Below are 26,653 nucleotides of genomic sequence, written 5' to 3'. Positions count from 1 at the left end.
ACACCTGTGGCTGTCTGAGACACTGACATAACAGAAACATGCTCTCAGGCTCATCTTCCACAGGCTCATCTGTCTTTCGCTGCAGAGAGCAGCAAAGCAGAATGAGTCGCTCATCTCTTTGTCGTGGTCGACCAGGCTAAATCTGATAGAGCATATAAATTCAAGGCCATGGGGTGCCAATATGAGCGTAACAAGGCAACCAGATTGTCACAGCCATCCACCGACGCTCAAGAAACTATCATCTCGGCCACGTCGCTCTCACACATCAACACCACATGTCAAACTTCGGCTGGGGTTATCCCTTCGAGAACTACAGAAAATCTCTCTCAAATGCCAACGAAAAGCCTATTAAGGATGACCAAGCTCTGAGAACAAAGCTGAAGCGTATGGAATTCAACTCTCTCCCTTGCGAAGAGTCGCAGCTGACTTATACGACATACAGAAGCCAGCAAGAATGTCCCCAAGTATCTCTTTCGCATGTGGAATGCCAAGTCAGGTGGTAGCCCCAAGCTCAATACCACGACTGCCGTCACACCCCTCGCCTTCGCCTGCTCAAAAGGTCACAAGTCCGTTTACGACATGACTCGCACCGAGTTCATCGAAAACACCATGTCACATCTGGACGGCGATATCGTTCTCACTGAATTCTCTTCCTGGTCTCACTCGCCGTACTTTGCATTCTACTACGCTCATCAGTGCAGGTCTTCTGGTGCGGTCCATGTCGCTATCATTGACACCGAGGAACTGGCTAAGTCCAACCCAGCTTTTCACGTGCCTGCCTTGGGCAAGATCTTGGGCAGCGGTGGATACGACTATGAAGAGGAGTATCTCATTCACGGCGTCATCGAAGGACAGTTCTACAAAGCCGTCTCTTACGACAAACTCTGCGAGTCGGGTCTGCTCAAACACCTTCCCGCATTGTCCACCAACAACTTTAGTCCCTTTGACGTCCGCAGCGTCCGCGTAATCCCAGGTGAAGAAGCAGACTACACAATCGACGAACTGCGCCAACTGAGAACCATCGCTCTCTCCTACGGCGACACTTTCTCCCTCCCCATGGCTATTGTGCTGTTCTGCTGCAAGAAACGTCCAGGCTATTGGTCGTAGCTCAACACTTCTGATCTCGAGACCATCATCAAAGTGCTCGGTGGCTGGAAAGAGATACCCCAGGACTGGTGCAGTTCCCGCAGTGTGTTCAGTAAGACTGTATACCCGGCCAACTGGGATGCGAATAGACAGGTTCAGAATCTCATGCTCGCGCTGTATACTCATTGCTATGGTAGAGGCGCTAGAGGTAATGAGGCTAGGTATGCTGCTAAGAATGAGGACGCTGAGGTTGAGGAGAAGGATATTGTTGGAGCGATGGCTTCGATGAGTGTGAGTCGTGGTGATGCTGTTGAAGCGCCTACTGCAGGCCACGCAGACGTGAAGGTTGCCAGAAAGCCCGCGCAGAAGAGAGGTAGGAAGTGATTTCGACATTGCCTCGCTCCACTCTGCCTGAGTGGTTCAACACTGCTTGCAGTTGCGCGACAAAGATTTGCTACGAGTGACGACTAACACATTTTCGGCGTTCTGGCATCTGGGTTTTGGTCAGCCTCTCATTTGTTGGACACCGGAAGCATACTCATACAGCACTTTTCGACAGCATCAATCACTTTCCATAGAATCGACTATAATTCATGAGAACATGCGTATTTCCACACCTTATCCTCTGCAAGCAGACACCAAAAATATCATATCATCGCGTACAAGCAAAGCACAAACAACATTGAAAAAAAGTCGGGTTTCGCGATCCTCCAGCTTCAAATTTTCGCATCTTCACGAGCGTTCCCTCACACTCGACACATATCACCAAACACCAAACACGACATGACAGAGAAAACAAAAAGATCATGACTAGAATATGCATAGCGCAAAAAGAAATGCAAAACGTACAGCAGCAGGGATTCCCACGTGGTCACCCACCGTAGTACTAATCTGCCGTTCAACTGCTTATGTATGGCAGAGCGGACGGGATGCCCAGTTTTCAGCTGACTGTGGCCGTACGTGACAGTAAAGCAAATCTCACATAATATAAATCAAGCTACAACAGTGTGCTACTCTCCACAAGTTCCTCGTCTCACAATGCACGAAGAATGCTACAAAGGTGGTGAGCGCAGGTAATTGCAGATAATGTCATGTCAATGTATTATTCTATATATATATCTGCCTGATGGGAACAAAAATCGCTTAACTACCAGCGGCAAATTTACTTCTCGCTCTCAGCTTCTCACCAAACTTCCACAGCAAGAATGGTGCCGGAATACCAATGCCTACAGCGATGAAGCCCAGAACCGAGTTGCCCCAGCCATAGCCAAGTGCATTGTACATGGCTGGTGCAAAGAGTGGGAAGCCAAAACCGGCCAGAGATCTTAAGACTGTGGTCGATGCAACTGCGGATGCCGCGTACCTCTGATAACTATCAATAACGTACGTCTGGCAAGACTGGAAGACCAGAATGGTGCCAGCGGCGAAGCAAACGGCGCCAATGTCGGGACCGATCCAGAAGGTTTTGTTTTCGGCGGTCCAGCCGTAGATGAAAAGACCAATTGGAATAAGGACGGAGCCAGGGAACATGAGAGGAACTCTGAATTCAGGCTTTCCGACGTTGTTGTTCTTCCTTTTGAGGCGGCGGTAGAACCAGTCATTGAAAGGTGCACCAATCTGGGTACCGAGGAAGAAGCCCAAGCCAAGGGAAATGTAGTTGAGACCGCCTATGCCGGTAGATTCGCCATAGACGCCTGTCCAGAGGCCTGGGAAGGTCGAGAGGACCAAGTACATGAGGCCGTAGACGTAAGCCATGTAGATGGCCAGGGCTTGGACAATTGGCTGAGTTCCGATCAAAATAAAAGGGCGAGTGAAAGCTGTCTTCAAGTGTACCGTAAGCTTGCGGTTTGGATCATCGTATTCGGTGTGCAAGTCAGTGTTGCCGGTTTCTTTGATGAGCTTGTTCTTCTTGCGCTTCAACAACTCTGGAACATAGGTCTCTTGCAAGAAGAAAAGGCCTGAAAATTGGATAAGGAAACATGCAATACAGGTCGACCAGAAGACCCATCTCCAAGTCGTGTTCTCGGCGATGAAACCTCCAGCAATGGGACCTACAGCTGGACCAAGCAGCGGAGCCAGAGAATAGATAGAAATGGCTTTGCCTCTCTCCTCTGCCTTCCAGCAGTCACTGAGCAGACCACCGCCAATGGCGAGAGGAGCGCTACCACCTAGACCAGCAAGGAAACGGAAAGCCATCATTTCACCCTTGTTCTGAGCGAAGCCACAGGCGAGGTTCCACACGAAGTAGAAGGCGTTGGCGAGTTGAAGGACTCTGACACGGCCGTAAAGCTCAGACATGGGCCCCAAGAACAGGGGGCCGATAGCATATGCCAACACGAAAATGGACAGAACCAGCTCCTGCTCGGCAGTGCTCGTGATGTTGAAGTCGCGCGAGATGGCGCCAATAGCTGGCGCAACCATCGAGGAGGAGACTGGAGAGATGAAGGTGAATGAGGAAACGACGAGGGTGGCCGCCCACTTTCTGCCCTTGCCCCAATTCTTGGGATTCTCTGGGTCATCCGGGCCATCCCAAGTTACTAGATTTGGGTCCTTTGCAGACTTAGATGTCGATTTCCTCGATAATCGAGGCGCATCCTTTTCTGACTGGGCCTCTATGTCGAGTGCTGTCTCTGCGCCGAATGGCTCCAGAAATACCTCATCTGGCTCATCCGGCGAACGCTTTTCCTGGTTCTTTTCCAAGTCGGAACTCGACTGTGGTGACAGGCCATTGCTGCCATCATGATGTGACTCCTCCTCTTCTACCTCTTCTTGTTCGTAATCTGACTCAGCATGGTGGTGATAGACTCCGTGGTCATCGATGAAGTTTGCCGATGTGAGTCGTTCCAGAGGACTGCTTGGGCGACTCGGCCTTGAGGTTGATCGTGGGCGCGACCTGGATGAATTGTTGGACTTGGTCGACTTGTTTGATCGTGTCCGTGATAAAAATTGGCGTGCTGAGCGACCAGTGCGGATAGGCTGCAATGTGGTCTCGTGCTCGTCTTCCATGACGATGTGAGTGCAGCAAACGTTGTTTGACAAAGGGAGGAAGAATGCAGCTAAGGAAGGGCTGAAAATGGCAATCGCTCTTGTATTTATTAATATAGAAAATCGGAGAGTCTGTCAGCTAAAGTCCTAAAGTCCGAACAGTTGTGCAGCTGAGAACGGCATCGTCTCTTCCGAAGGCCATGTTTGTTGTATTGCTTCACCTAATTCCAATAAAATGGAAGTCGGCACGTCACAAGTCGGAAGTCGCGTGCCGAAGGGGCGGTGGCTTTGCAAAACATTGTTTGCTTGTTGGGCGTCCTACCGGCATGGGTGTAATCTCGCCGCAGTAGTGTACTCTGACCATTTCACACATGGACAGTCTTGAAGCAAAACAGTGAGTCGAGGCAAGAAAAATATTCTTCACGAAACACGAAGTGGCATTGCGTGCTTGTCAAGCCATGGTGGCTTGGCTGGTCCTTTCAGTCTTGGCTTCCTTTTCCAATTCACAGGACAAAAAGACAGCCAACGGTGAAATTCATCAAAACGCCGTGGATGGAGCTGAGCCTCGGCGGGCTGGAGAAGGATCAATCGGCAAAAGAAGAAGGTCCTACCCGGGATCGAACTGGGATTACCGGAATCAGAATCCGATGTGCTAACCATTACACTATAGAACCAATTGTTGAAGCACAATTGGTTTATGCAAAATATATTCTCTATCTTTGCGGTTGCTGTCGTCTGAAACGCGCCTCGTGGCCCTCGTGTTCATCGTAGCAGTCATGAACAGAGTCGATATGGGCTTACATGTGTTCATTCTAGAAGAGTTTGGAATGAGTAGCGGCTCTCCATCCTCCAGAATGATGTAGACGCCCGTTTGTTGTTACCATCGATATAAGCACTGTATCGACTAGTAGGATCGGAGGCGAGACTCACGTAGAAGATGTGAGAAAATACAGAGATCGGGATTGGAGAGGCAACGGATGCAAAATAACTCTGGTCTTCCCGCGATTCCTTTTGAATTCATCCAAGCATCTGGTAAACAGTATTGACACAAGAAATTGTCTTGCGATTGAGACATATCACTGCCAGATGTGTTCAAAATGACTGCTGAGAGTACGACCCTGGCCACGGACCCAGTGGCGAGAAGAACCGTTGCCTTTGGCATCGCCCATACAACTATCTTCAGTCGCCGAAAAAAGCAGAATCATCACGTCTGTTGATACGCTTCAGTGTATATGTTTGTACTGCAAAATGGCAAATTGGTAGGATCTGCTACATGTCCTGCGAAACAGAAGGCTTCATTCAGCATTTTAAGACTGCAGATGAACAAAACAATGATCACGCCAGGGGTCGAACCTGGAATCTCTTGATTCGTAGTCAAGCGCCTTGCCATTGGGCCACGCAACCAATTGATGTATACGCTTTGGGTGGGACTGACTATGTTTCTTAATTTGCAAGTCGAGGCCGCACACCGAACATGGTGCGTCCAGTCAACCGAAGATTCACCTATCGGACCGACGTACGACCAGCATCAACACGATCAAACAGGAGTGCTCTTCGACAAATCGTATTCCAATTGTGTTGGTCGATTAATACCAGATACTTCTTGTCCGGTGATGAGGGATGGCAGGCTCACCAGCCTTTTCCTTTTCCTTGGCCAGATCGTACAGGAAGAAGTCGATCAAGATGGCATTAACTTTGGCACCTGGATTGTTCCTTGCAATCTCTCTGCGGATCATTTCCACGGTCCAGATGCTGCAGCCACGTAATTGTACCTCATAGCTAGAGTCATGGGCGATTGGTTGCTGTGTGCGGATTGTGCTATCCAAAGGTGGACTGTACGTTAAGCAGCCTAGTGTGTGCAGAATTTGTGGTACGCGGTAATCTTTACACGTGTTAGCCGACTATTCGTGATCGAGAGAGATGAAGGAGGGATACCAGCAAACATGGTGATACTGTCAATGTCGGTAAATTCACCATAGCTTTCTTCATTGAAAGCAGCCCAGATGTCGGCCGCAAGGATTTGTGGTCTTTTCATGATGCGAACCGTACGCTTCTCGAACGTGGATTCATCACGGAAGCATGTAAAGTGGTGAGCGAGGAGGTTGACGAGTTTGCCGGCGCTATGATTGGCTGCTTCAACAAGGTTGGCAACACTGCCGTCAAATTTCTGCACGAGTTAGTGAAGAGATTGCGCAGGGTGAAAGAAAGCTTACATCTTCGAGGACTTGACCGGCTTCCCGAAGACACTGGATTCTCTCCTGTAGTAAAGGTATTGCCTCTTCGGTCGACGAACGGAAAACGTATGCAATTTTCTCCTCTGGACATTCTATCTCATCGGCATAGAAGGAAGGAGTTGTGATGGGGATGTCTGTAATGTAATAAGAATCAAGAACGACGAGGCCTGAACTAGATTTTCACGACATGATAACAAGGGATCCCTCGTATGCAGGAAAGGAATCGATGAGAGAAAAGAGACTTACCCTCCTCAAGAGCCCTTTGCAGACAAGCTACCAGACTCCAGTAGCCAGTCCACGTCTTACCACGGTACTCGACAGCATATCTTTCGTTCTCAGATCTTTCGCTCCAGAAGCTGAAGTTCAGAAGGTCCATGATGAAGATGAAGTTAAGAGTGGCTTCGTCCTTTGCTTTTGGATGCAAATCATGTTCAGACCAAGTCTCTGTGCTGTAGCTGCGCTCTTGCATCTGCTCCCAGATCAGACGGGCAGCAGCTCTGGTGCCGCGAGCATCAACATTCACATCAATACTATTGTCATAGATAAATTCTGCATGTCGCAACACCTTCGTATCGGATCCGATGTCATCGAGTTGCGGCTTGGGTCCAAGAAGCGACTGTCTTAGAAGTTCGAGCAGCTCATGGTCGACTTCGTCGTCGGACATGTCGTCCGACTTGATTGCTGAAAAAGAAGTGGAAGGAACAGTTGATGGTAGAATAGGCAAGAATAAGAGTGAAGGCGCAGGGGATGAAGCACGGTGATTGGCTGCCAAAAGTTGCACTTTCCTAACTGGAGCTTTGCGACACGTCCATTTGGAGCTGTCGACTTGTCGATTTATTCTGCCCGGCCCAAAGCCAAAACACAAGCAAAAAACAAATCATAAACAGCTCGGCAGTGAGTAGAGGATCTCCGACTTTCCATGCCCTCTTGACGAGGATTGATTTCTCTGAAAGAACAAGGCGACGGCAATCTCAGCTGGTGTGCTGGCTCCATCGAACCTCGGTCTTTGCAGCAAAAAGTGGGCGCGTCATCGCAGACAGTTTTCTGGGGTGGTCAATTGAGCGAGTGAATCAACCCTTGGCCTCGATCAACAACACGGCTGCGACTCTCACTCGCTTCAACCATCGACACACCTTCTGTGTTGACTCCATCACATGCCACTCCGCCGCCAACTCCTCTGCTCCTCATTCCCACCGCAACATCACAGCCACAGCACAGCAATATGACGCGCGAACGCTACCTCAAGCAGTCGCTCGGCTCACAGTTCACCAACATCAAGAATGCGCGCATCCTAGTCGTCGGCGCCGGCGGAATTGGCTGCGAACTCCTGAAGAACCTCGTTTGCACTGGCTTCGGCGAGATCCACCTCGTTGATCTCGACACAATCGATCTCTCCAACCTCAACCGCCAATTCCTCTTTCGCCATGCCCACATCAAAAAGTCCAAAGCCTTGGTCGCCCGCGAGGCTGCCTCCAAGTTCAACCCCAACGTCAAGATCGAGGCGTACCATGCCAACATCAAAGACCCTCAATTCAACGTTGACTGGTTCCGCGACTTCGTCATCGTCTTCAACGCCCTCGACAACCTCGATGCCCGCCGTCACGTCAATCGCATGTGCCTTGCCGCAGACGTACCACTGATCGAGAGTGGTACTACTGGCTTCAATGGCCAGGTCCAGCCCATTCGCAAGCGCCTCACAGAATGCTACGACTGCGCCCCGAAAGAAACTCCCAAGTCATTCCCCGTCTGCACCATCCGAAGCACCCCGAGCCAACCTATTCACTGCATCGTCTGGGCAAAGAGCTATCTGTTCAACGAGCTGTTCGGCATCAGCGAGGATGAAGCATCAGATCTTGACCATACATCAGACGAGAATAACAAGGAGGAGATCGCCGAGTTGAAGAAGGAGGCTGCTGCCCTGAAAGAGATTCGCGCATCTATGGGCTCAACAGAATTCCCACAAAAGGTCTTTGACAAGGTCTTTACCCAAGACATCAACCGATTGCTTGGTATGGAAGACATGTGGAAGACGCGCAAGCCTCCGACTGCTCTGGACTTCGAAGCCGTCAATGCCGCAGCCGCCAACGTCGACCGCGAGACGATAGCGGACGATCAAAAGAACTGGTCATTGGAAGAGAACTTCGCCGTCTTCTCCGACAGCCTGACCCGTTTGAGCGACCGCCTTGACAAGTTGCGAGCATCACAAGAGACTGGCGATGCTCCCCCAATCTTGACATTCGACAAGGACGACAGGGACACGCTCGACTTTGTGGCAGCTGCCGCCAACCTGCGATCCATCACCTTCGGTATTGAAACCAAGTCAGAGTTCGACATCAAGCAGATGGCTGGCAACATTATCCCTGCCATTGCCACCACAAACGCTACCACAGCTGCTCTGTGTGTGCTAGAAGCCTTCAAGATTATGCGCGGTGATTGGGCCAAGGCGAAGATGGTCTTCCTGACCAAATCGACCGAACGCGTTATCAACAAGGAGTCGTTGCGTCCACCCAGACCCGACTGTGGTGTTTGCGCCACTGCCTACGCTAGACTGGTCATCAACACCGACAAGACAACCCTCAAAACCTTCGTCGAAGAGGTTCTGGTTCGCAAGCTTGGCTACAAGGAAGATGAAGTCGAGGTCAGCAACAACGGCGGAGTCTGGTACGATCCAGACATGGCAATGGACGACAACGAGAATCTCGAGAAGACATTGAACGATCTCGGCATGGTCAGCAACTCAACTGTTCTCGTTCGTGGCGAGGACGATGAGGGCGAGCGCGTCAACCTTGAGCTTTCGATTTTCAATATGTATGTTCTTGACCATGTCCCCACGACTGATTTCACTTATAACTGACCTGTTTCCAGGGAACTTGATCAATCCACAGCCGCCACAACCGAGTCCTTCACCCTCATGCCCGATCTTCAGACCATCCCCAAGAAGACTCCCGCTCCTACCGCAACAACGACTGACTCCGGATCATCCAACGGACACAACCTTCCTACCCGTACATCTACCAAGCGTACTGCTGATGATGCTGACTTGGACGCTGGAGAAACCGAGGCTGAACAGATCGCCAAGCGCGGCAAGGTCGCCGAGGAGAACAATGCCATCGTCGTCGATGATGATGGTGCTATTATGCTGGATTGAGCAATTGGCTACCACCACGTTCTTCCAGTCTCGCTTTCCAACTCTGTACATCTGGGTTTTGACATTACAGGGGACAAGCTAAAAGATGAGGATTTTCCTCTTTGATTTTCTCTTGCAAAAGGCGTTCAGTGATCTTTATTCTAGAAGGAGGGTTCAAAACTATTCCTTTCTTCACCAGTATACCCCTATACAACAGACCTCTCTTTGGAAGAGATCTTTTCACGTAGTCTACAATACCAACTGGCTGGCAGCAATAGGCTGTTTCGAGCAAGGAACCAGGCGCAAATCTCAAGTCACAAATCTGTTCATATCAGACGTCACTTCTTTACATCATCACTTAGAAGCTATATGTGCATGCAGCTCTTCAAGCCCTCTCATTACTCAGCCTGCATGCCTGAAGGAAGAAAGTACCGAGACACCAGGTCGTGGCGTAAGGCTGCCTCTGCCATCACATCGTCTATCGATATGACGCCCGGTATGCTGAACGGCAGAGAAACAGTCTCGGCAAACAGCGATAGCATCGTGAAACGAAAACGCTCTTGCGAGAGCGGTGGACGCACCATGTCAGGTATTGCATGTATAGCCTGGCTTGCCTACACATACGGATTCCAACAGATCCGGCGTGTCTTTACGTCGTTAGTAGAGAAGCAAGCAGATGTTCGGTGGTGGATGTTTTGAGTTCAAGCCACCATGGCGGGCCAAAACCCCTAAGCATCACCCTGAAACACATAGCTTTGCTCGAGAACCACAAAACATCTATCAAATGCAGATCTGTAATCCTTCTGCGGAAAAGTGATGAGCAGATCAACAGTGACCTCGCAAGACCAGGCAGTTGTGAGGTACAAAGTAGACACTCTGGCCCGGCACAGTATTCGCGCAATTGCTATTCCAGTACCCCCGGGAAGCCAGACCGTTGTTCAGGAGCAGGAGGTGAGTTCGCCGTTGTGTATCGATTGTACTGCACACCTTGCAAAACGTGCCTGCAAAGAGCAGAAGCATCACGATCCCTGGCGGATGGCCGTCTCTCCTGAAGAACGGTGCAGCACAACAAGGAGTTCGTCCTCGTATCGTCGCTTTCGACGTTCTCGACCTCGCGTAGCGATTTTGTGTGGAGGATTTTCAGAAGATCGCCCGAGTCTGAAAATCACGTCGGAGGTTCGCCGTCCACGAGATCTTTCAGGCTCCAGCGCAATCTATTGCACCATCGCATCGGATCTTCATTTCATAGCGTGACTCGGTACTCTACTCAGGCGAGTTTTGTGTTGGTGGAGAGGGAAAAGATTGAGTTTGGTGCCTGGGCTATCACCTCCCGCACCAATCAAGGGACCAAAGCCCCTGGCGCTTGCTCGGCACGCCATGCACAGACCTCAGAAGCGCCCTTTCGACTTCATCCATCCAACCTGCTGCGGTTCATCACCTCCCCCAAGGCATCCTCGCCCCTCTTTTTGACAGTGGCGCCGTAATTACAATCTCGAGTCCATACCGTTTCCGACCAGAACGCGCTTGCATAACGGTAAGTGGGCTGCGGTAGTCATGACTCCAACTCGGTAGGTTCACACAGGCACGACTCGGGAATGGGGGAGATTTGGTGCCTACCTTTTATCTATGGCCGTTTCCCTCTCATCTGCTTCTTCTCCTGCTATACACTCATTTTTATCACCTATCTTGTGCTCGGTTTTCCTTGCAGCCGGTCGCGGTTGTTGTTCACTTTCCTTTAAGCAAACTGTGTTTGCGTCCTCTCATTTCGGCTTTAAGCTGTTATACACTCTTTCTTATACGATATACCCGTCCGTTGTTTGATTACACCATACCGTTATCGTTATCTCAGAGTCGATATGCGTACATCATCTGCTATCACCAGCACTGCAGCTGCAGTAGCTGCCTTCTCGGGTCTTGCATCTGCTTTCACCGCCAGCGCAAAGACCAACGTCGTCACATACTGGGGACAGGGTCCCAACCAAGGTAGTCTTCAGGATGTCTGCAAGAACCCCAACGTCGACATCGTCAGCATTGGCTTCATCAATGTCTTCCCTGACCAAGGAGCTGGTGGCTGGCCTGGCTCAAACTTCGGCAATGCTTGTGGCAGCGAGACCTACACTTACAATGGCACAAAAACTCAGCTCTACTCCAACTGCCCCGATATTGGTACCGACATCGCTATCTGTCAACAACTCTATGGCAAGAAGGTTCTTCTTTCAATCGGTGGTGGATACCCTACAAACTACTTTATCAAGAACGACGCTAGTGCTGTGAACTTCGCCGAGTTCCTTTGGGGTGCTTTCGGACCTGTCAAGAGCGAGTGGACCTCGACTGGTGGCCCTCGTCCTTTCGGCACTGCTGTTGTCGATGGTTTCGATTTCGATATTGAGAGCGAGCTCTCATCCGCTCCTGTCGTTGACGGCAGAGCTCTCACCAACTACAAGACCAACGGCTACGTCAAGATGATCACTACCTTCAAGAACACTCTCTACCCCCAGGATTCTATGAAGCCTTACTACATCTCTGGTGCTCCTCAATGCATCGTTCCCGATGCTCACTTTGCCAGTGTTGTCGAGAATGCTTGGTTCGATTTCCTCTTCATCCAGTACTACAACACTGCTGCTTGCTCTGCTCGCCAGGCTATCTCTTCTGGCACCTTCAAGGGTTACAACGACTGGACTGGCGTTCAGTCTAAGAACGCTGACATCAAGCTCTACGTTGGTCTTCCTGGAAGCACTGCCGCCGCGAGCGATGCTAGCTACTATCTGCAGCCTTCTGAGGTCAAGACCCTTATCAGCAAGGTTTACAGCAACGCCAGATTCGGTGGTATCATGGTCTGGGAGTCTACTTACGCTGGCAACAATGTCATTTGCAACAGAAACTACCTCACCTGGATGAAGCAGATCCTTACCGCTCAGGCTGACGGCACTTCTCTCAACACCGCCACAAACCCTTGCCCTGCTGCACCCGTCTCCAAGGACGGCACTTGCGGTGGCTACAACGGATACACTTGCGCTGGCTCAGCCTTCGGTTCATGCTGCTCTCAGTACGGATACTGCGGCTCTACCACTGACTACTGCAGCACTGCCAACTGTGCACCCAAGTTTGGAAAGTGCGGCACTCAGCTCTCCTCCAGCTCTTCCAAGAAGACCTCTTCTTCTACCCTTAAGATCTCTTCTTCTTCCAAGAAGGCTTCTTCCGCCTCTACTAAGTACGCCACGGTTTCTCGCGCTGCAAAGTTCGGCGCTGGTGAGAACAACTCTACTCTTCTCGCCGGCACTGCTCCTGCATCTGCCATCATCGCCCCTCTCGGAACTGGCATTGCCGCCGCCGCCGGAACTGGTGGTCTGATCGGAACTGGTGCCACCGTCGTCGTTCCTCAGACCATCTATGGAACCGCCCCTGTTTCTGCTGCCAAGGTCCTTCCTTCCGCTGGCTTCCCTCAGGTCGCTCCTTACTCCAACTCGACTGGCAAGTTTGGTAACGCTGCCGCCAACGCCAACAATGCAAACGGCGCCGGTGCTGTTCAAGTCATTGACACCACTGTCTATGTTACCCGTACTTACTACCAGACTCAAATCCAGACGGTCACTGGTACTAATGCTCAGGGTGCTGAGACTACCGAGTATGTCACCAAGACCATCAACCAGTACACCACTGTTACCGCTGTTCCTACTCAAGTCGCCGCACCCAACTCTGGCAACTCTGACCCTTCGGACCCCTCGGAATCTGTACAGATCATTGACACCACCGTCTTCGTGACTCGTACGTACTACCAGACTCAGGTCCAGCCTGTCACTCGCACCAACCCTCAAGGCGCCGAGACCACCGAGTACGTGACCAAGACTGTCAGCGTTTACACTACTGTCACTCCTGTTGTTACTCAGGTCGCCACTCCCAAGAAGGCCAACGCTGGAAGCTCTTACGGCTCATCCGACTGGACTGTCGCTGACCAGAGCGGCAAGACCTCTAATGATGACACCATGCCCGCTGCTGGAAACGACCCAAGATACAGCGCTGTCACCGAGACCGTCTACAGCACCCTCTTCGTCACTGCCACTATCCGCGAATCAGTTGTGACATACACAACTTCGTACCCCATCTCCACCATCGTCAACTACGCACCCACCAACACCGACAGCATGTCTACTACAACAACCACTGTCAAGACCACAAAGACATTCACCGAGACCGTTCGTGTTGGTGGTTCAGCTGCACCTTTCGCCTTCAACAACGCCACTGCCAACGTCTTTGCTCCCAGCGGTACTGCCATCGTCAATGCCGCATACACACCTGTCTCTGTAGAGTCCTCTGCCTCCTCATCCGCCGCCTCTTCACCCTCAGCTTCCCAGGTCGTTGTCTACCAGACTCAGACCGTCGTTGCTGTAGCCCAGGAGACCGGCACCGCATCTGTTGCCATCGCAGCTGGCCCCACCGCTGGCACTACATCCAACAGCCGTATCCACGGCTCTTCCAGCAACACAACTGCTTACGAGCGCTCGGCTATGCAGATGGAGATGAAGGCTGTAGCCCAAGGTGCTGCCGACAACGTTCACACTGACATTGGCCTTTGTGTCTTGGCACTCTTCATCGGTGCCTTCTTTGTCATTTAAGAAAGGAGCATCTCGTTGTTAGTGTTTGGGATCAAAAAGTTGTATATATCATGGCATGGTCGCAGGATAGAGGATCCCCCTCTGGACAGGGAGGTTTTTTGACGACCCCTTCTTCTATTTTCTTTGTAATTTTCTTTTGGATATCACTTTTGTTTATGTTTCTGCTGGGGGTGTTAAGAGACATCTTGATTGATGTGGCTCTCTTTTCTCATTGTATGTATGTTGATGAGCTTGATGCTTTGCATGGTGAATAGGTGTAGATAGTTTTTATGAGAATGAGTTTAGATTATGTTTGTTCCGCCTTGGGTCTTTTTCTCAAACAGTTTGTGGTGTAAAGCACTATTGATAGTCTCGCTGGTCGCTTCCCTTCCCGTCGCTGCAAACAGGTTAGCGTAAACATATTCATCATTTGTCTGGGATGTGCGCGGCAATCAGCAGCTGAATGATGTCTCGATATGCGACATGATGACTTGCGCACTAGAAAGCCAGCGAGACGGCGCCAAATTCATGAGACAAGGTCTCATGATGTGTAAGACCGAGTCTCTGTCTTAGCAAAAACTTCCGACTGGCGGCAGCCATGAATGCTGCTACTCAGTCATGTCTCGACACGCAACACGATTGAAGCACGGACAAATGTAGCAGATTGTCTGTTATTGAACATGCAGTCAAGCGACATGAAATATGTACAAGCACGCCCCTAATCCAGCGGTATCACATCTTTGTCCATCTCTTTCTCTCCCCCTGCTGCAGTCACGAAGAACCAACCACCTTTCCACTCAAGAAAGTAGGAGCCTTGTCTGCAAAGTTCTTGACATCATCCATGACGGTGCTGACGGTATCCGAAGTCAAGGCCTTCTTGGAGCTGTCCTCAGACTCCCATTCGAGAATGGCTTGGACGCAGTATTCGCTGTCGTCGGGGAATTGGACGACGGACCAGCCCTTGAGGCCGAATTGGCTCCAGTTCTTGTAGACGAGGGGCATGTGGGTTGAGAGGTAGTAGTCCATGTTGAACTTGGTACCCTTGGGGTAGATGACCTGCAAGGTGTGTCAGTTGCTGTCATGATCCGGACGGAGGGTGAGGGGGCTTTACGGAAGAGCTTCCAGCAGGCATTGTGATATGTTGATTGTCTGTGTAATTGAGACTGTGGTATGGAGGTTTCAAGGTCTAAGTGGAAGGAACGAGTTGGTGACAGCAAAAGTGGGGTGGAGCATGGCATGACGCGGGGTAATCTAAAGCTTACAAATGCCCCTCACCAAAGGAACTGCCCACCCTGTCCGACTATCCTTGCATCCTTCAATTGACTTCCACTCGTCCTTGACCCCTGTAAAGCAGCTCAGCTTATCTGCATACCTCATACTACTTAGTTCGGTAGAGTGGCATACCAACACCGGATGTTCATCGCTTTCTGTATCTTCGCTTTCTAAAATCCGATACGCCCGTGGATAGATTGACGCTCGGCAAATATACCCAGCATCGCCTCGGCAGTGTCTTTCTTCAACCAGTCCGGCCGAGCATCACAAAAAGCTCCAACAAGGCTCGAGTTTGATGAACAGTGATACATGGTATCGTTTTAGCTGCCTTCTCGAAGCTCCAGTAGACTCCAGTCTCGGTGCCATCAGACACTGGCAATATGTTCACGCCGAGAGAAGAAGAGTAGATCGTCTTCTATGCACCATCTACAGCGATTTCGATCAAGACGACGACATTGTTACTTTGGAAGCCGATCAAGAAGCTTTCATTCAAGACCTGTATCGTCATCTCGAAGACGTCTACAAGACTTACCAACGAGGCGATCACTCCAAGTTCGCCGCTTCAGACGCACCTGCACTACCGATATGGCTTCATCCTCTCATACCATCTCATACCAAGGTCGCCTTCAAAGAATGGCGTCAGCAATGCTGGACCCTGTCTGAGAATCCTGAACTGATTGGACAGTTACCACGACCTCCATCAATCTCCTGCTCGAGAATTGGCTGCGACAATGCTCTTGCATGCTTCGGCACCTGTGTACACAGCCTGGAAAGACTTTATCGCAGTGCTGAACTTAGTCACAAAGACTTGGTCAAGGAGCGAAATTTCTGGCATCCGGATCGTTGGAGCAGAGTACCTCAGCCTCACAGGCAACAAGTAGAACGGATGGCGATACTGGTTTTCCAGACGATCCAGCCACTTTGCGACGAATTCAAATGATGGTCATGAGTTTTCAGATTGAGTTCGCTCGAAAGTCTCGTTCGCTACGTCTCTAAGTACGATTCGTAAAGGAGTCCGCTTCTGCTGTGATTCGGGTTGACAACAACGGAGATGGTTCTTGCTGCAATATCTGCTCGCACGGTCTTGGTCCTCTTCTGCCTCGCTGTCCACTTCCATGGCATTGGTCTCAAAGTCATACGGCAGGATCCATGTACTCAGCAGCCAGTCTCAAAAGCCAGCTCCTTATGCCCCTGATGTCCCAGTAAAGACAATAGATAACGACAAGCCAGCCTGTAGCAGTGGGGTTGCGAAAGAAGTGGATCCAGACGGCGAGGATCATCATATCGACAAGATTCATGGTTGCGAGTGGTCAGGAATCTGTGACTGGTGAGTAAAAAGGTAAGTGAAAGCGGGAGAGATGGACAGAGGGAGAATATGACATACCTGTGGGTTGCTCGAGCAAGAAAAAGGGAGTGTTGGTTTTGATGTTGATATGGTTTCTGGTGGGTTGATGGTTGGAAAGTGGCCACTACTGGTATGACTTCTGATCTGAACAGTTTTGAGCCTTTAATGAGGAGATAAATGAGTTGATGGAGCAATGCGACGAACATGAAGGTAATGTGCTCTGCGTTTGTAGTTGAATGGCTGTTTGCCGACAAACGCAAACGCGTTTCTTGTTGCGCGTTATCAAGAGCACAAGTTTTGATGGTTTGAAAAAGTGTTGTTTGACTTTTCTCGATGTCGTGTCGCCTCTCAGTGGACAATGTCCTGTTTTCTGATGATATTGTGCATTTTTATAGCTACGCGTGAAGAGTGGAAGCAAGCCGAAGTATCAACCTACTTTGCGAAACGAACTCGAGAGCCCCTTCCCCAGCAGTAGGTAGACACGGCGCGCATCACGTTGATCATCTGCTTATTGTCTTCGTAGCGGAGATCATAGACATCGTTGGAGAGGGAGGCACACCAAGGTTGCGGCCGCCGATGTGGTGGACGATCTCTTCCAGCTCCTCCTCCTCGAGCCCCTTGCCGGACTCAGCACGCTTCTTGCAACAGAACAAGGTGACGGCAACAGCAGCGCGCAGGTTCGAATGCAGTCCAAAAAGGCTTGCCACTCTGCCCAGATCCTCCAGCTCTTCCCTGCTGAACGGCACAGTAGAAACCGGCAGTGCAAATCTGTTAGCACCCCATGCTTGGACATGGTTTCTCAACGTCGGCAGATAATTGGTCAACCCTGCCTGACAGAGAGATTTGAATGGGACTGCCTTGTAGTGTCTTCCGTCGACGATTCCATGCACGAGGTATTCCCAATCATACATTTCGTAGTCCGGAGAACGACCAGGTGCTGATTTTTCAAATATCGCTAAATCAGGCACCCAGAACATGCTGTTTCCGTTTTCCTCCTGGAGCCCTAGCGTGTCGATGATAGCGATATAGGCGCTTTCCCTCTCACTTGTGGCGTAGTGTAAGACAAATCGAGGAGACGCAGACCATGACGAGAATTCTGTGGCGATATGATTACCGCTGAGATGGCTGGTGGTCATGTCGATGAATCCTTGAATGGACATGTCGTAGACGCTGTTGTGGCCAGCACCATTCAGAAACGCAAGGGGTGTGATCTTTTCTGTTGTGTTCAACTGTCGGTTGCCGCCAGATTGTGGGTGCCACATCCTGAAGAGGTATCTTGGGACTTTTTTGGTGCACTCTGTGCAGATCTTCTGGTCAATACGCAAGTCAAACAGGTAAAGGGATCATCTCACCTCGCAGTTTTGATTCCAGGACTTTATCCTCGCGCAAGATCTTTGATTCTGGTTCATCAGAGGCAGGCTCCTTGCTATGGCCCTTGATTCGATCGAGCAAAGACATGTTGAAGCCGATTGTCTCGAGAATGTTGTGTGCCGAGGGGCAGAAGACGACAAGAAGAAAAGAAAATTGCTATTGGATGGAGTGACCGTCTCCTGCACTTACATTTGCTATTCATCTCGAGTCGAAAGACCACGAAGACCAATCAGAAACTCCATAGCTAGTGAACGGTATACAGGCGCGGCTTTCGACGATGTTTTCGACGTCTTGGCCTATACGAGAAGCCGCACCTGTGGCTAGTGTCGAGTCGAACCAGCTATAACAATAATCGAGACATAGCTACAGACCGCTGACTCTAACCTCAAGAATTCATTAGCGAGATATAGTCTGCAGAACCACATCGTCTAAAGGTATCTCAAATGTTGCATATCTGCACATCATTAAACCCTCGTTGATAAGGGAAACAGGAGATATTACCCTTGTTCTTAGCTCTAGCACAACCAATGAAGGTAAAATAGTAAATGATGCTAGACTTGGATCTATTAGACTTAGTATTGAGAGCTCAGAGAGGGCATTCTTAGCACCAAGGATCAGGACGGTAGGGGTATAAGGCTGGTCAAGAACCTGCCTGAGAGATCAGGCATCATTGGTCTCGCTGATGGGAGCAGCCAATTCAGGAGCCTCAATGCTCGCCATCTGGGAGATGAGGATTTGGGCACTGGAGTAGTAGCCTCAGAATGTAGCCTGTAAATAAATTTGATGATTGTGTAAAGGAAGGGACGTGGTGACAGAAAGGCTAATCTTCGCCGTTGCGCAGGCAGAAAAGAAAATCTGACTCGAGGCCAAAAAATCTCCTCCGCCAGCGTCTTTCAATTTTCTTCTCACCGCAGCACGATGCCCTAAACCTCGCAACAATCATGAAAGCTTGCAATCCGTTCATGAGCTTTGCAAGTCCACTGGTCTAAGCAATTGTCTCATGGGGAAAGCAGGTCCCAGCGATCGCCAGACTGGGATATAGCTCTCGTGTGCTACAGCTTCATATATGCAAAAGTTTGGATGTTTTCCATCCAGCTTCGGAATCTAACCAGTTCCGGGATCAATTTCAAGGCGCTTTGGCGGAGTGGTTAACGCGATGCCCTGCTAAGGCATTTCCTTCGGGAGCGTGTGTTCGAATCACACAGGCGTCGATGCTTTTTGCTTCTTTTTGACCATGTCAAAGGGTAGAAGAAGTTGCAGCGCATCTTTTGAGCTAGTTTTCGTGTCGTTCGGTGCTTGGAATGTCGAGATATAATGGATCGAAATTTTGGTGGTGAAGCTTGGATACAGGTCGGAGCTCGGACGCCGAAACGCCGAGCTTGCTTGCGGCGGCGCGTGCAGCCATCACACCGCGATCAATCTCCTTTGCGTTCTCTCACTGTGAAGTTATTGATAGTCAGGGGTTGTGCATCATCTAATACTAGGTCATCATCAACAGAGACCCAACATTCATCTGTCGGATGATTTGAGACACCCAATTGGACTCCCCAGCTTGCTTTGTTGCCTCTTAACATCATGAACACTCCGATGCACCAGACTGCAAGATGTCTGCCACGATCTTTCGTGAACGGACTATCATTAATTCGCCGAGAGTTTTCGGTCAGCAGCCCGCTTGTCTCGTACAGCAATAACCCTGTGAAGCGGGCAGAGCAGCGGGAGTATATCAGGGCTTGGCTGAATAGGCGGCGAAAAGAAGATGAGGCCTGGCGCGAGGCTGAATTAAAAAGGAACGCCGCTTATAACCAGAAAGTAAATGCAGATCCTGTTTGGCGGGAGGCCAGGAAAGAACTCAAAAGAGTCCACGGAAGACAAAGATACCAGGACAAGCAAGTTTCTGGGAGAATGCGCTTTCGCTACTGGGTACGTCTTCCCGATATGTGGACTACATGATATAAATTGACTGGTTGTCTAGCTTACACACGGGAGCAAGAAACTCCGCGAAGGTCTTATCTGGAAGACACACGTCCCAATACTGTATAAAGACAAAGTCAAGCACACCTGTGTGGGTTGTGGTTATCCTCCGTGGGGAGGACTAAAACTTTGGTGTGAGTACTGCAAGTCTGTCCCCGAGCGTGACCAGGAGACTTCATAACAATTGAGTGCCTCAAAATCCGGCCATCTCAACCGCTATTATCCTACCCATCGTCAAAGTGGTGCTGACTGAGCCGTTCTCCATAACAGGGCAACAAATCTCGGATCCAAGTCAATACAAATGTCATGTTACTGTTCTCCGGATGTCTCCAAAGCAATGCCAGTTGGTTACGAGGATATGTTTTCGAGCTCAAGAACAAACTCCCAACCTGACCCTTCTGGTGCTGAGGTGCCAGTCTCAATGCCGCTTTCCGCCGAGGTCGAGCACACTGAAGACCAGCAAAAGAGTAGTTAGATCAGTCGAGTTTATCCGGCAGAGTGCAAGCCAGAATTTGACACCCAAGTGCTAGAGATGACCAGGACTTGGAAGATCAAGCCAACGGACAATAGATATTCTTTGCCGTGATGGCGGCCGGAGCCAACGTGCCCATCTCCTGGGATTTCTCCATTATTGCGCTCATCTCAAGCACACACATGCGACCTCTCCTACATTTCCAGGAGAGTCCAATCATCTCCCATACCAACCCAATTCGCCCCCCTACCCAATCCTCTTCCTCTCCTTCTTCCTCACCCAAACTCCCTCCTCCCCATCTTCCCCTTTCCTCACCTCAACCTCATACAACCCCAATTTGTATCTCCCCGTATCCGCCTCCCCCGTGAACAAATCAAACATCCACCCATGCTTCGGACACGTTATCCCCGTACTCAACACAATTCCAAAGTCCTCGATGTCTGAGAGACTGGCTCTGGTCATTGGATACCCTTGATGCGGACACGCTGCTTCTATCGCGTGGAATTTTTCTTTGTAGCGGAATACCAAGACGGAGTTTGTAGATGCGTCTTGAATTGGTGTTTCGGATAGTGTTGAAGTGGAGGAGTCTGCAGAGGGCTTTGTGAATGTTTTGCAGGGTTGAGGGGTATCAGAAGGTGGATCCCAGGGGTCAGGAATGGGGTTGCAGAGGCGTGTTTTGTTGTCTTCTGCTCGTGAGATGTTGGGGAATGAGGAGGCTAGACCTGCGTATAGCCATGGATTTTTGTTCGCCATTGATTATGATATTGATATTAATCCTTGGTTGTAAATAAAGTGACTCACGTGGTTAGCATGAGGACGAGACAGGAGGGACGTTGCTTATGTAAGCACATGCGGGCGCTAGTCGGACCTTAAATTTCCATAGAACTTCCCATTGAGGTATCTTGCTATGCCATGCTAGGATGTCTCGGTTCCTGCATCTATCATCTATCTCCTGTGTTCCGTTTGGTGCCATCTATAGAAATAACACCCTCTTTCCTTGTCGATGTCCACCCTCTTCTCTCCTGCATCCTCACCAACCTCCTCCGATAAGCCTCAAACCACTCTTTCGTATGCCCTTCCACTTTATCCTCTTCTTTTCTCCCCTGATTCACAATCGCCATCATCTCCCTCGCGTACACAATCTCACCTTCATCATCTTTCAAAGAATGCAATTTCCTTCCTACACCCTTCCTCTTTACCCTCTCTCCATACTCTTTCCTCATCTCTTTCTCGCTCGGTAGGTTTGCAGATCCAGCAAATATTGCAGCTACAGCCATTGCTTGAAACTCGAAAAGTGAAAAAGTTGCGACGTGGTAGGGGACGCCTATAAATGCGAGTGTAGGGTCTGGGATGTAGAAAATGTCTTTGTGGAGGTTATGGGTTACTTGTCCTGTAGTAACGAGTGTGGTTTCTGAAGCTTGGTTGGGAAGTAAATCATCGCCGTGGAGATGAGATAGAAATGGATAGGACATGTGGTAGCCTGTTGCGAGGATGATGTGGTGGATGTTGGTGATCGTGTCGTTGGAGGCCAAGACGATGCTGCCTGTGAGTGTATCCTCATCTCTAAGTTCGGAAATAGAGATAAGCGGGGAGAATCCAGCAATAGCCCCAATCCGAGTACAGTTACCCGGTAACATCGAAGGCAGAAGATCATACTCCCCACCTCGACTAGATTGCCAGACTTTATTCGCAACACCACCTAACTCGCGGCAGATATCCGTACTCGAGACTCCAGCACCAATCACCAAGACATTCTTCCCTGTGAAAAGTGCAGGCGAGCGATAGGATTTTGAATGCGAGATGCGTGTTGGGAAAGCGGTTTTCCAAGCGCTGAGATTGGGATATGAGGGGATGTTGGGGGCGTGGTAATGTCCACTTGCCACTATGACCGCATCGAAAAGCTGCAACTTCCTCATCAACATTGTGCACTTTTCGATTCTGGGTCGAGGTTCTGGTACTCACCTGTACTGATTCTCGAACTTCCTTTTCACCATCTTCGTCAACCAACTTTGCAGTGCTGACTTCCCACTTCCCTCCTTTCTTCTCAACCCTAGTCACGCGAGTGCGAAAAGAGATCAACGGAAGGATGTTGTTGGCAGCAGCTGTGTCTTGGATATACGTCGCCAACACATCATGAGGCACAAAATCAGGAGTCTCTGGCTTCCAATCGTGGGTACGCAATTCCATCTCTGGAGTAGAGACGTTGTTGTGAAGGCCTTGGTAACATGGCCTATCAGCAGTCAGTCAAGCCACCGAGAAGAGGGTTGATTGATTAAGTAGACATACCCGGGCGGCGCATGCAAGATCTCCAACTCCTTGGTATTTGGAGGAGGTTTCAAAGCGGGATAGTCATGGTCTACAGGACTATCTCTGCGAATTTTACGACCTTTGGACTCGAGAAGAGAATCAAAGATAGGTGAATCTCCCACCGAAGGTAAGGTCGCTGGATAAGATGGTTCTAAGGCCGTGCGAGGGTCGTATACCCTATAGTTAAATTATCAGTTTGCATTCTCCGATGTATCGAGAATCCCAGCAAAGCGGAGTTCAGGAGGGTGAACATTACCAAACACCTCCAGAAACATCTCCTCTTTCGAATACTGTTACGTCCAATCCAGCGTTTCGGAGATGTATGGCAGAGGAAACACCACTAACGCCAGCACCAATGACAGCGACTGTTTTGACATCCATGGCAGCCAACACTCAGACTCAACTCAACACATACGGGCAAAAATCCGGAATCGACCACATGTTTATGGGAAACAAGCTTCAGGGCTCTGTAGCACGCAAGAACCCATTCTGCAGCGAAGGATGTCTTCGGGACGACAATACCCGCATTCACGCTGATAATAGTATTGTTGAGTGTTCACTGCAGCGAACAGGATCATTTTTAAATGTCGCAATAGCTTTGCAAAGTGATGTTAGTTGGATAGTCAGATAGGTGTGATGTTCTCAACTTCCAACCCCGCCTGTCACGTAAAAACGTACTTCGAGCACGCAATCGGAGAGACACCAAGATATGTAACTTTACTAGATCTCAGCGCAAGTCAATTAAACAAATGCAATTCTCGTATTTGAAAACGATTTGAACAAGAAGAAGGCTGTTTCTCGCTGGTTCTTCCGCTTGTCCCTGATCGCTTAGCGTCAATCTGACTGAGGAAATCTGCATGAGCGATACTAGTCTTTCGCAATACGAGAAATTTGAGTCGACTGAAGATCAGGTCAAAGAGTTTTCATCAGGTAGCGCAAAGAGGTCTGAGGATGACTGTCTCTTCCTTCAAAGACAGCAGTATTGATAAAGGTAAATGTTTGTTCATTAATAGATTCCAATACGCATTAGGGGTCGTTCTTTCCAAGAATCTAGTCTCTGCTATCATCATGATTGATCTCAGTAGCCACCTCCTTGGTAATATCCAGACGAGTGTCCTTGACCGTAACCAGGAGGAGGACCTTGACCATATCCCTGTTGCTGATCATAGCCACCATGCTGCCCGTGAGGGGGAGCACCGTACTGACCCCCATACTGCTGAGGTGGTCCAGGAGGTGCTCCGTAGGGAACCTCATAGCCTTGCTGATAGGCACTAGGATAAGCTGATGGGTCGTTGTTGGCGAACCCTGCAGGAGGAGGTTGCTGATAAGGTTGTTGATACTGCTGGTTGTAATCAGCGGGTGGAGGTGCACCCCAACTGCCGTGTGAAGCAGGTTGACCATAGTTTGACTGCTGAGGCGTACCAGACGCATCCATGTCGCGCTGCGGTTGACCCATGCCAAAGACGTTTTGCATATCACCAGGGCCACCGTGGGACGAGAGATGAGGATTTGCGCCGCCTGTGTGGTTGTGTCCAGCCTTGACACTCTCAGAGCTAAGGACTCTGTCTAGATCCCGACCACCGTCTGGACGCGAACGAGCCCAGTTTTCGACGACAGCGAACATGTTCTTCTGAATCTCGCAGTGAGGATCACGGATCGCAGGATGGTGGAAGGCACGAAGGACATCGTTGAGTACCTCGTCCTCAGGCACATCTGGATGGTCGAAAGCATAGATGACACGAGGTGCCACGTATTGTAGGATACAAGCAGCCACTTTACCAGCGGGCTCGTTCAGAATGTTGCTGAAATGGTCCTTCGAAAGTAAAGAATGGGTAGGGTCGGTGCTGAAGGGATCAGTCCAAACCTCATATTGATGCTTACCACTGGCCTCGACCACACTGGTGCTGCCTTGCTTGAGACTGTTGGAAGCGGCAGCGATCAGAGGGGTGATGTAAGGTGCAAGGAGACCCATGACTGTCAACGTGACCTTCTCGGTAATCTTCTCAATGAGACTTTCGAGACCAGGGATCTTGGAGACGATATTGCTGATGCTACGAACAACATTGTCGCGGAAGACGAGAATTGGGTAGATCTTTGCGACGATTGCCTGGGGATCAGCAGCGCCGTTGGCAGACGCGACTGGATTCCATGCACGGTCTTGACTGTAGCCACCGTCATCGAAGCCACGAGCACCTGCACCAGCATTCTGAGCAGCATATTGGTCCGACTCAGCCTGCAGACGAACAGCTTCTTGGCAGAGAGAACTTGTACCTGGCACTTTTGACAACAAGCTGACAAGGCCAGACACCTCTCCTGCTAGACCGGATCCGGAGCGCTTTCCCTCCGCCGAAGCGTTGTTCAGAGCACTTTGCATCTCATCAACTTCGCTCTGGGTGACATGATCGGTAGCTTCTCCAAGGACGGAGTGCATGAAATCGACACCACCGAAAGTTCCAGTGACCAAAGGGAAGACACGCTTGCCACGGAGATTGATCTCAGTATTCACACCGACATGAGGAAACACGCTGTTGTGACCAAGCTCACGAAGAGCCAGCTCAGTATAATTGGTGTGAGCACCGAAGTCCTGTAGGCAGAGACGAGTCAGCAACGAGCACATGACGCGGCTTAAGGTTTACTGACCTCCATACAATGAAGAGCTTGACCAAGACAGCGGAGTGCTTCGCACAGGTCTTTCTCGTCACCCTTATTTGCGCCGTGAGTATACATGCGTCCAAAGTGAATGGCTCGCTTTAAGCTATATCTGACATAGCCTGAGGAAGTGGCCCAGCCACCACGCTCGTTGGCGATGTAGTTCTTCATTCCAGTGTCGGGGTCAATCGCGAGCTCCTCCGGTTGTACAGGACCACGAAGACGTTGATCATACTGTCTCGCGTCAACTAAAGACAAGGATAAGATTAGCATGTTTCTTGTGTACGGATGGTAGAACAGCTGCCAAAAGGCCACCTGACGACTGCCGGAGCCATCCGATGTTGGACCCATGCTAACTGCAGCCTATTCTTACGTACTATCGTCTGCGTAGTTTCTAGGATTATCAATGTGTTCCTCAGGGCGGTAGACACCAAGGCGTTCATCGGTGACCTCGAACTCTCCAGTAGCATAGCCAAAGCTCATGAAAGCCAGGACCCAGACCAGGATACGAATAGTGCTTGCAGGAACACCTTTCAAAGTGCCCACGTCAACAGCTTGACTGTAGTCACGAAGCCAGTTTCCAAAGTAGACACGCTGCAGATTATGGTCATCAACAAATGAAAAGCTAGCATGCCACAGCAATGAAGCCTACCTTGATCATCATTGAAGTCCATTTGTGCTTCTTTAGGCAGTCAACAGTCTTGAGCATGTCTTCAATGTCACCATGGCGCCAGTTCTTGCCTTCGATCTTGGAGATTGAAGCAATGTTGCCAGCGCCAAAGGCATGGGTAGGAGTTGCGAAGAGCAAGACTGCTACCAAGCATAGGAACAATAGCAATTTGGTATTTGCCATGATAAAAATTAGGATGCGGTGTGTGCGTATACAGATGTGAAAAGAGAACAAACAAAGGATGACGATGATGCAGGTGGGATGGATTTATATGAGGCTGAGCTCGAAGGATGGAGGGGCACAGGTGGCTGTGCGTTTCTTGTCAAGATCGACTACGAGTAATGCGCCACGAAGTGACTTTGATTCTATTCTGATTAGACTGCGGCAAGTGACTGTAAGATCACAGGGCAATTCAAAAAGTCTCTCGATGATTCAATGAGACGTGAGGATGATTACGAAAAGAGATGAAGAGAGGGCAGAGATAAGATGTGAGGCGCGTTGCGCGGAGCTGAAAACGCCAAGACCGTGATGATGATGGAGTTGCAGGGACTTTTTTGGATTCCAGCGGCGAC

General features: G+C 50.0%; 11 protein-coding genes across 11 annotated transcripts; 4 read left to right on the top strand and 7 right to left on the bottom strand.

Moving 5' to 3' along the window:
• Positions 1–275: 275 nt before the first annotated feature.
• M437DRAFT_80715 (uncharacterized protein) lies at positions 276–1,470 on the top strand (the record flags this gene model as incomplete). Its single annotated transcript, XM_041027403.1, has 3 exons — positions 276–384; positions 443–1,065; positions 1,129–1,470. The coding sequence occupies 3 exons, from the start codon at positions 276–278 to the stop codon at positions 1,468–1,470; spliced, it is 1,074 nt and encodes a 357-aa protein (XP_040883241.1).
• Positions 1,471–2,229: 759 nt separating this feature from the next.
• M437DRAFT_80714 (MFS multidrug transporter-like protein) lies at positions 2,230–4,092 on the bottom strand (the record flags this gene model as incomplete). Its single annotated transcript, XM_041027402.1, has 1 exon — positions 2,230–4,092. The coding sequence occupies one exon, from the start codon at positions 4,090–4,092 to the stop codon at positions 2,230–2,232; it is 1,863 nt and encodes a 620-aa protein (XP_040883240.1).
• Positions 4,093–5,657: 1,565 nt separating this feature from the next.
• Positions 5,658–6,969, bottom strand: M437DRAFT_62442 (uncharacterized protein; the record flags this gene model as incomplete). Its single annotated transcript, XM_041024081.1, has 4 exons — positions 5,658–5,953; positions 6,007–6,238; positions 6,285–6,439; positions 6,552–6,969. The coding sequence occupies 4 exons, from the start codon at positions 6,967–6,969 to the stop codon at positions 5,658–5,660; spliced, it is 1,101 nt and encodes a 366-aa protein (XP_040883239.1).
• A 558-nt stretch (positions 6,970–7,527) lies between these two features.
• M437DRAFT_62441 (putative ubiquitin-like activating enzyme) lies at positions 7,528–9,453 on the top strand (the record flags this gene model as incomplete). The annotated part of the gene is made up of 2 exons (XM_041024080.1): positions 7,528–9,113; positions 9,171–9,453. 2 exons carry the CDS (start codon positions 7,528–7,530, stop codon positions 9,451–9,453), a joined length of 1,869 nt encoding a protein of 622 aa, XP_040883238.1.
• Positions 9,454–11,288: 1,835 nt separating this feature from the next.
• Positions 11,289–12,317, top strand: M437DRAFT_39760 (glycoside hydrolase; the record flags this gene model as incomplete). Its single annotated transcript, XM_041020073.1, has 1 exon — positions 11,289–12,317. A coding segment is annotated over one exon (1,029 nt), but the record flags the coding sequence as incomplete, so codon positions are not given.
• Positions 12,318–14,795: 2,478 nt separating this feature from the next.
• Positions 14,796–15,156, bottom strand: M437DRAFT_80710 (uncharacterized protein; the record flags this gene model as incomplete). The annotated part of the gene is made up of 2 exons (XM_041027401.1): positions 14,796–15,080; positions 15,136–15,156. The coding sequence occupies 2 exons, from the start codon at positions 15,154–15,156 to the stop codon at positions 14,796–14,798; spliced, it is 306 nt and encodes a 101-aa protein (XP_040883236.1).
• Positions 15,157–17,141: 1,985 nt separating this feature from the next.
• M437DRAFT_80709 (uncharacterized protein) lies at positions 17,142–18,099 on the bottom strand (the record flags this gene model as incomplete). The annotated part of the gene is made up of 2 exons (XM_041027400.1): positions 17,142–17,938; positions 17,994–18,099. 2 exons carry the CDS (start codon positions 18,097–18,099, stop codon positions 17,142–17,144), a joined length of 903 nt encoding a protein of 300 aa, XP_040883235.1.
• Positions 18,100–19,587: 1,488 nt separating this feature from the next.
• M437DRAFT_62437 (uncharacterized protein) lies at positions 19,588–20,164 on the top strand (the record flags this gene model as incomplete). Its single annotated transcript, XM_041024079.1, has 2 exons — positions 19,588–19,932; positions 19,985–20,164. The coding sequence occupies 2 exons, from the start codon at positions 19,588–19,590 to the stop codon at positions 20,162–20,164; spliced, it is 525 nt and encodes a 174-aa protein (XP_040883234.1).
• Positions 20,165–20,701: 537 nt separating this feature from the next.
• Positions 20,702–21,208, bottom strand: M437DRAFT_40239 (uncharacterized protein; the record flags this gene model as incomplete). Its single annotated transcript, XM_041020157.1, has 1 exon — positions 20,702–21,208. One exon carries the CDS (start codon positions 21,206–21,208, stop codon positions 20,702–20,704), a length of 507 nt encoding a protein of 168 aa, XP_040883233.1.
• A 188-nt stretch (positions 21,209–21,396) lies between these two features.
• M437DRAFT_62435 (FAD/NAD(P)-binding domain-containing protein) lies at positions 21,397–23,143 on the bottom strand (the record flags this gene model as incomplete). The annotated part of the gene is made up of 4 exons (XM_041024078.1): positions 21,397–22,356; positions 22,418–22,685; positions 22,742–22,939; positions 23,019–23,143. 4 exons carry the CDS (start codon positions 23,141–23,143, stop codon positions 21,397–21,399), a joined length of 1,551 nt encoding a protein of 516 aa, XP_040883232.1.
• Positions 23,144–24,248: 1,105 nt separating this feature from the next.
• M437DRAFT_18372 (heterokaryon incompatibility Het-C) lies at positions 24,249–26,246 on the bottom strand (the record flags this gene model as incomplete). Its single annotated transcript, XM_041018951.1, has 4 exons — positions 24,249–25,346; positions 25,403–25,659; positions 25,789–26,005; positions 26,064–26,246. Coding segments are annotated over 4 exons (1,755 nt in total), but the record flags the coding sequence as incomplete, so codon positions are not given.
• Between the last annotated feature and the right edge of the window lie 407 nt (positions 26,247–26,653).

This window comes from Aureobasidium melanogenum (assembly GCF_000721775.1).
Source record: "Aureobasidium melanogenum CBS 110374 unplaced genomic scaffold scaffold_2, whole genome shotgun sequence".
In the NCBI taxonomy this organism is placed as follows: Eukaryota; Fungi; Ascomycota; class Dothideomycetes; order Dothideales; family Saccotheciaceae; genus Aureobasidium; species Aureobasidium melanogenum.
Note: the sequence above shows the minus strand (reverse complement) of the source record. Positions and strands in the feature narration are given on the sequence as shown.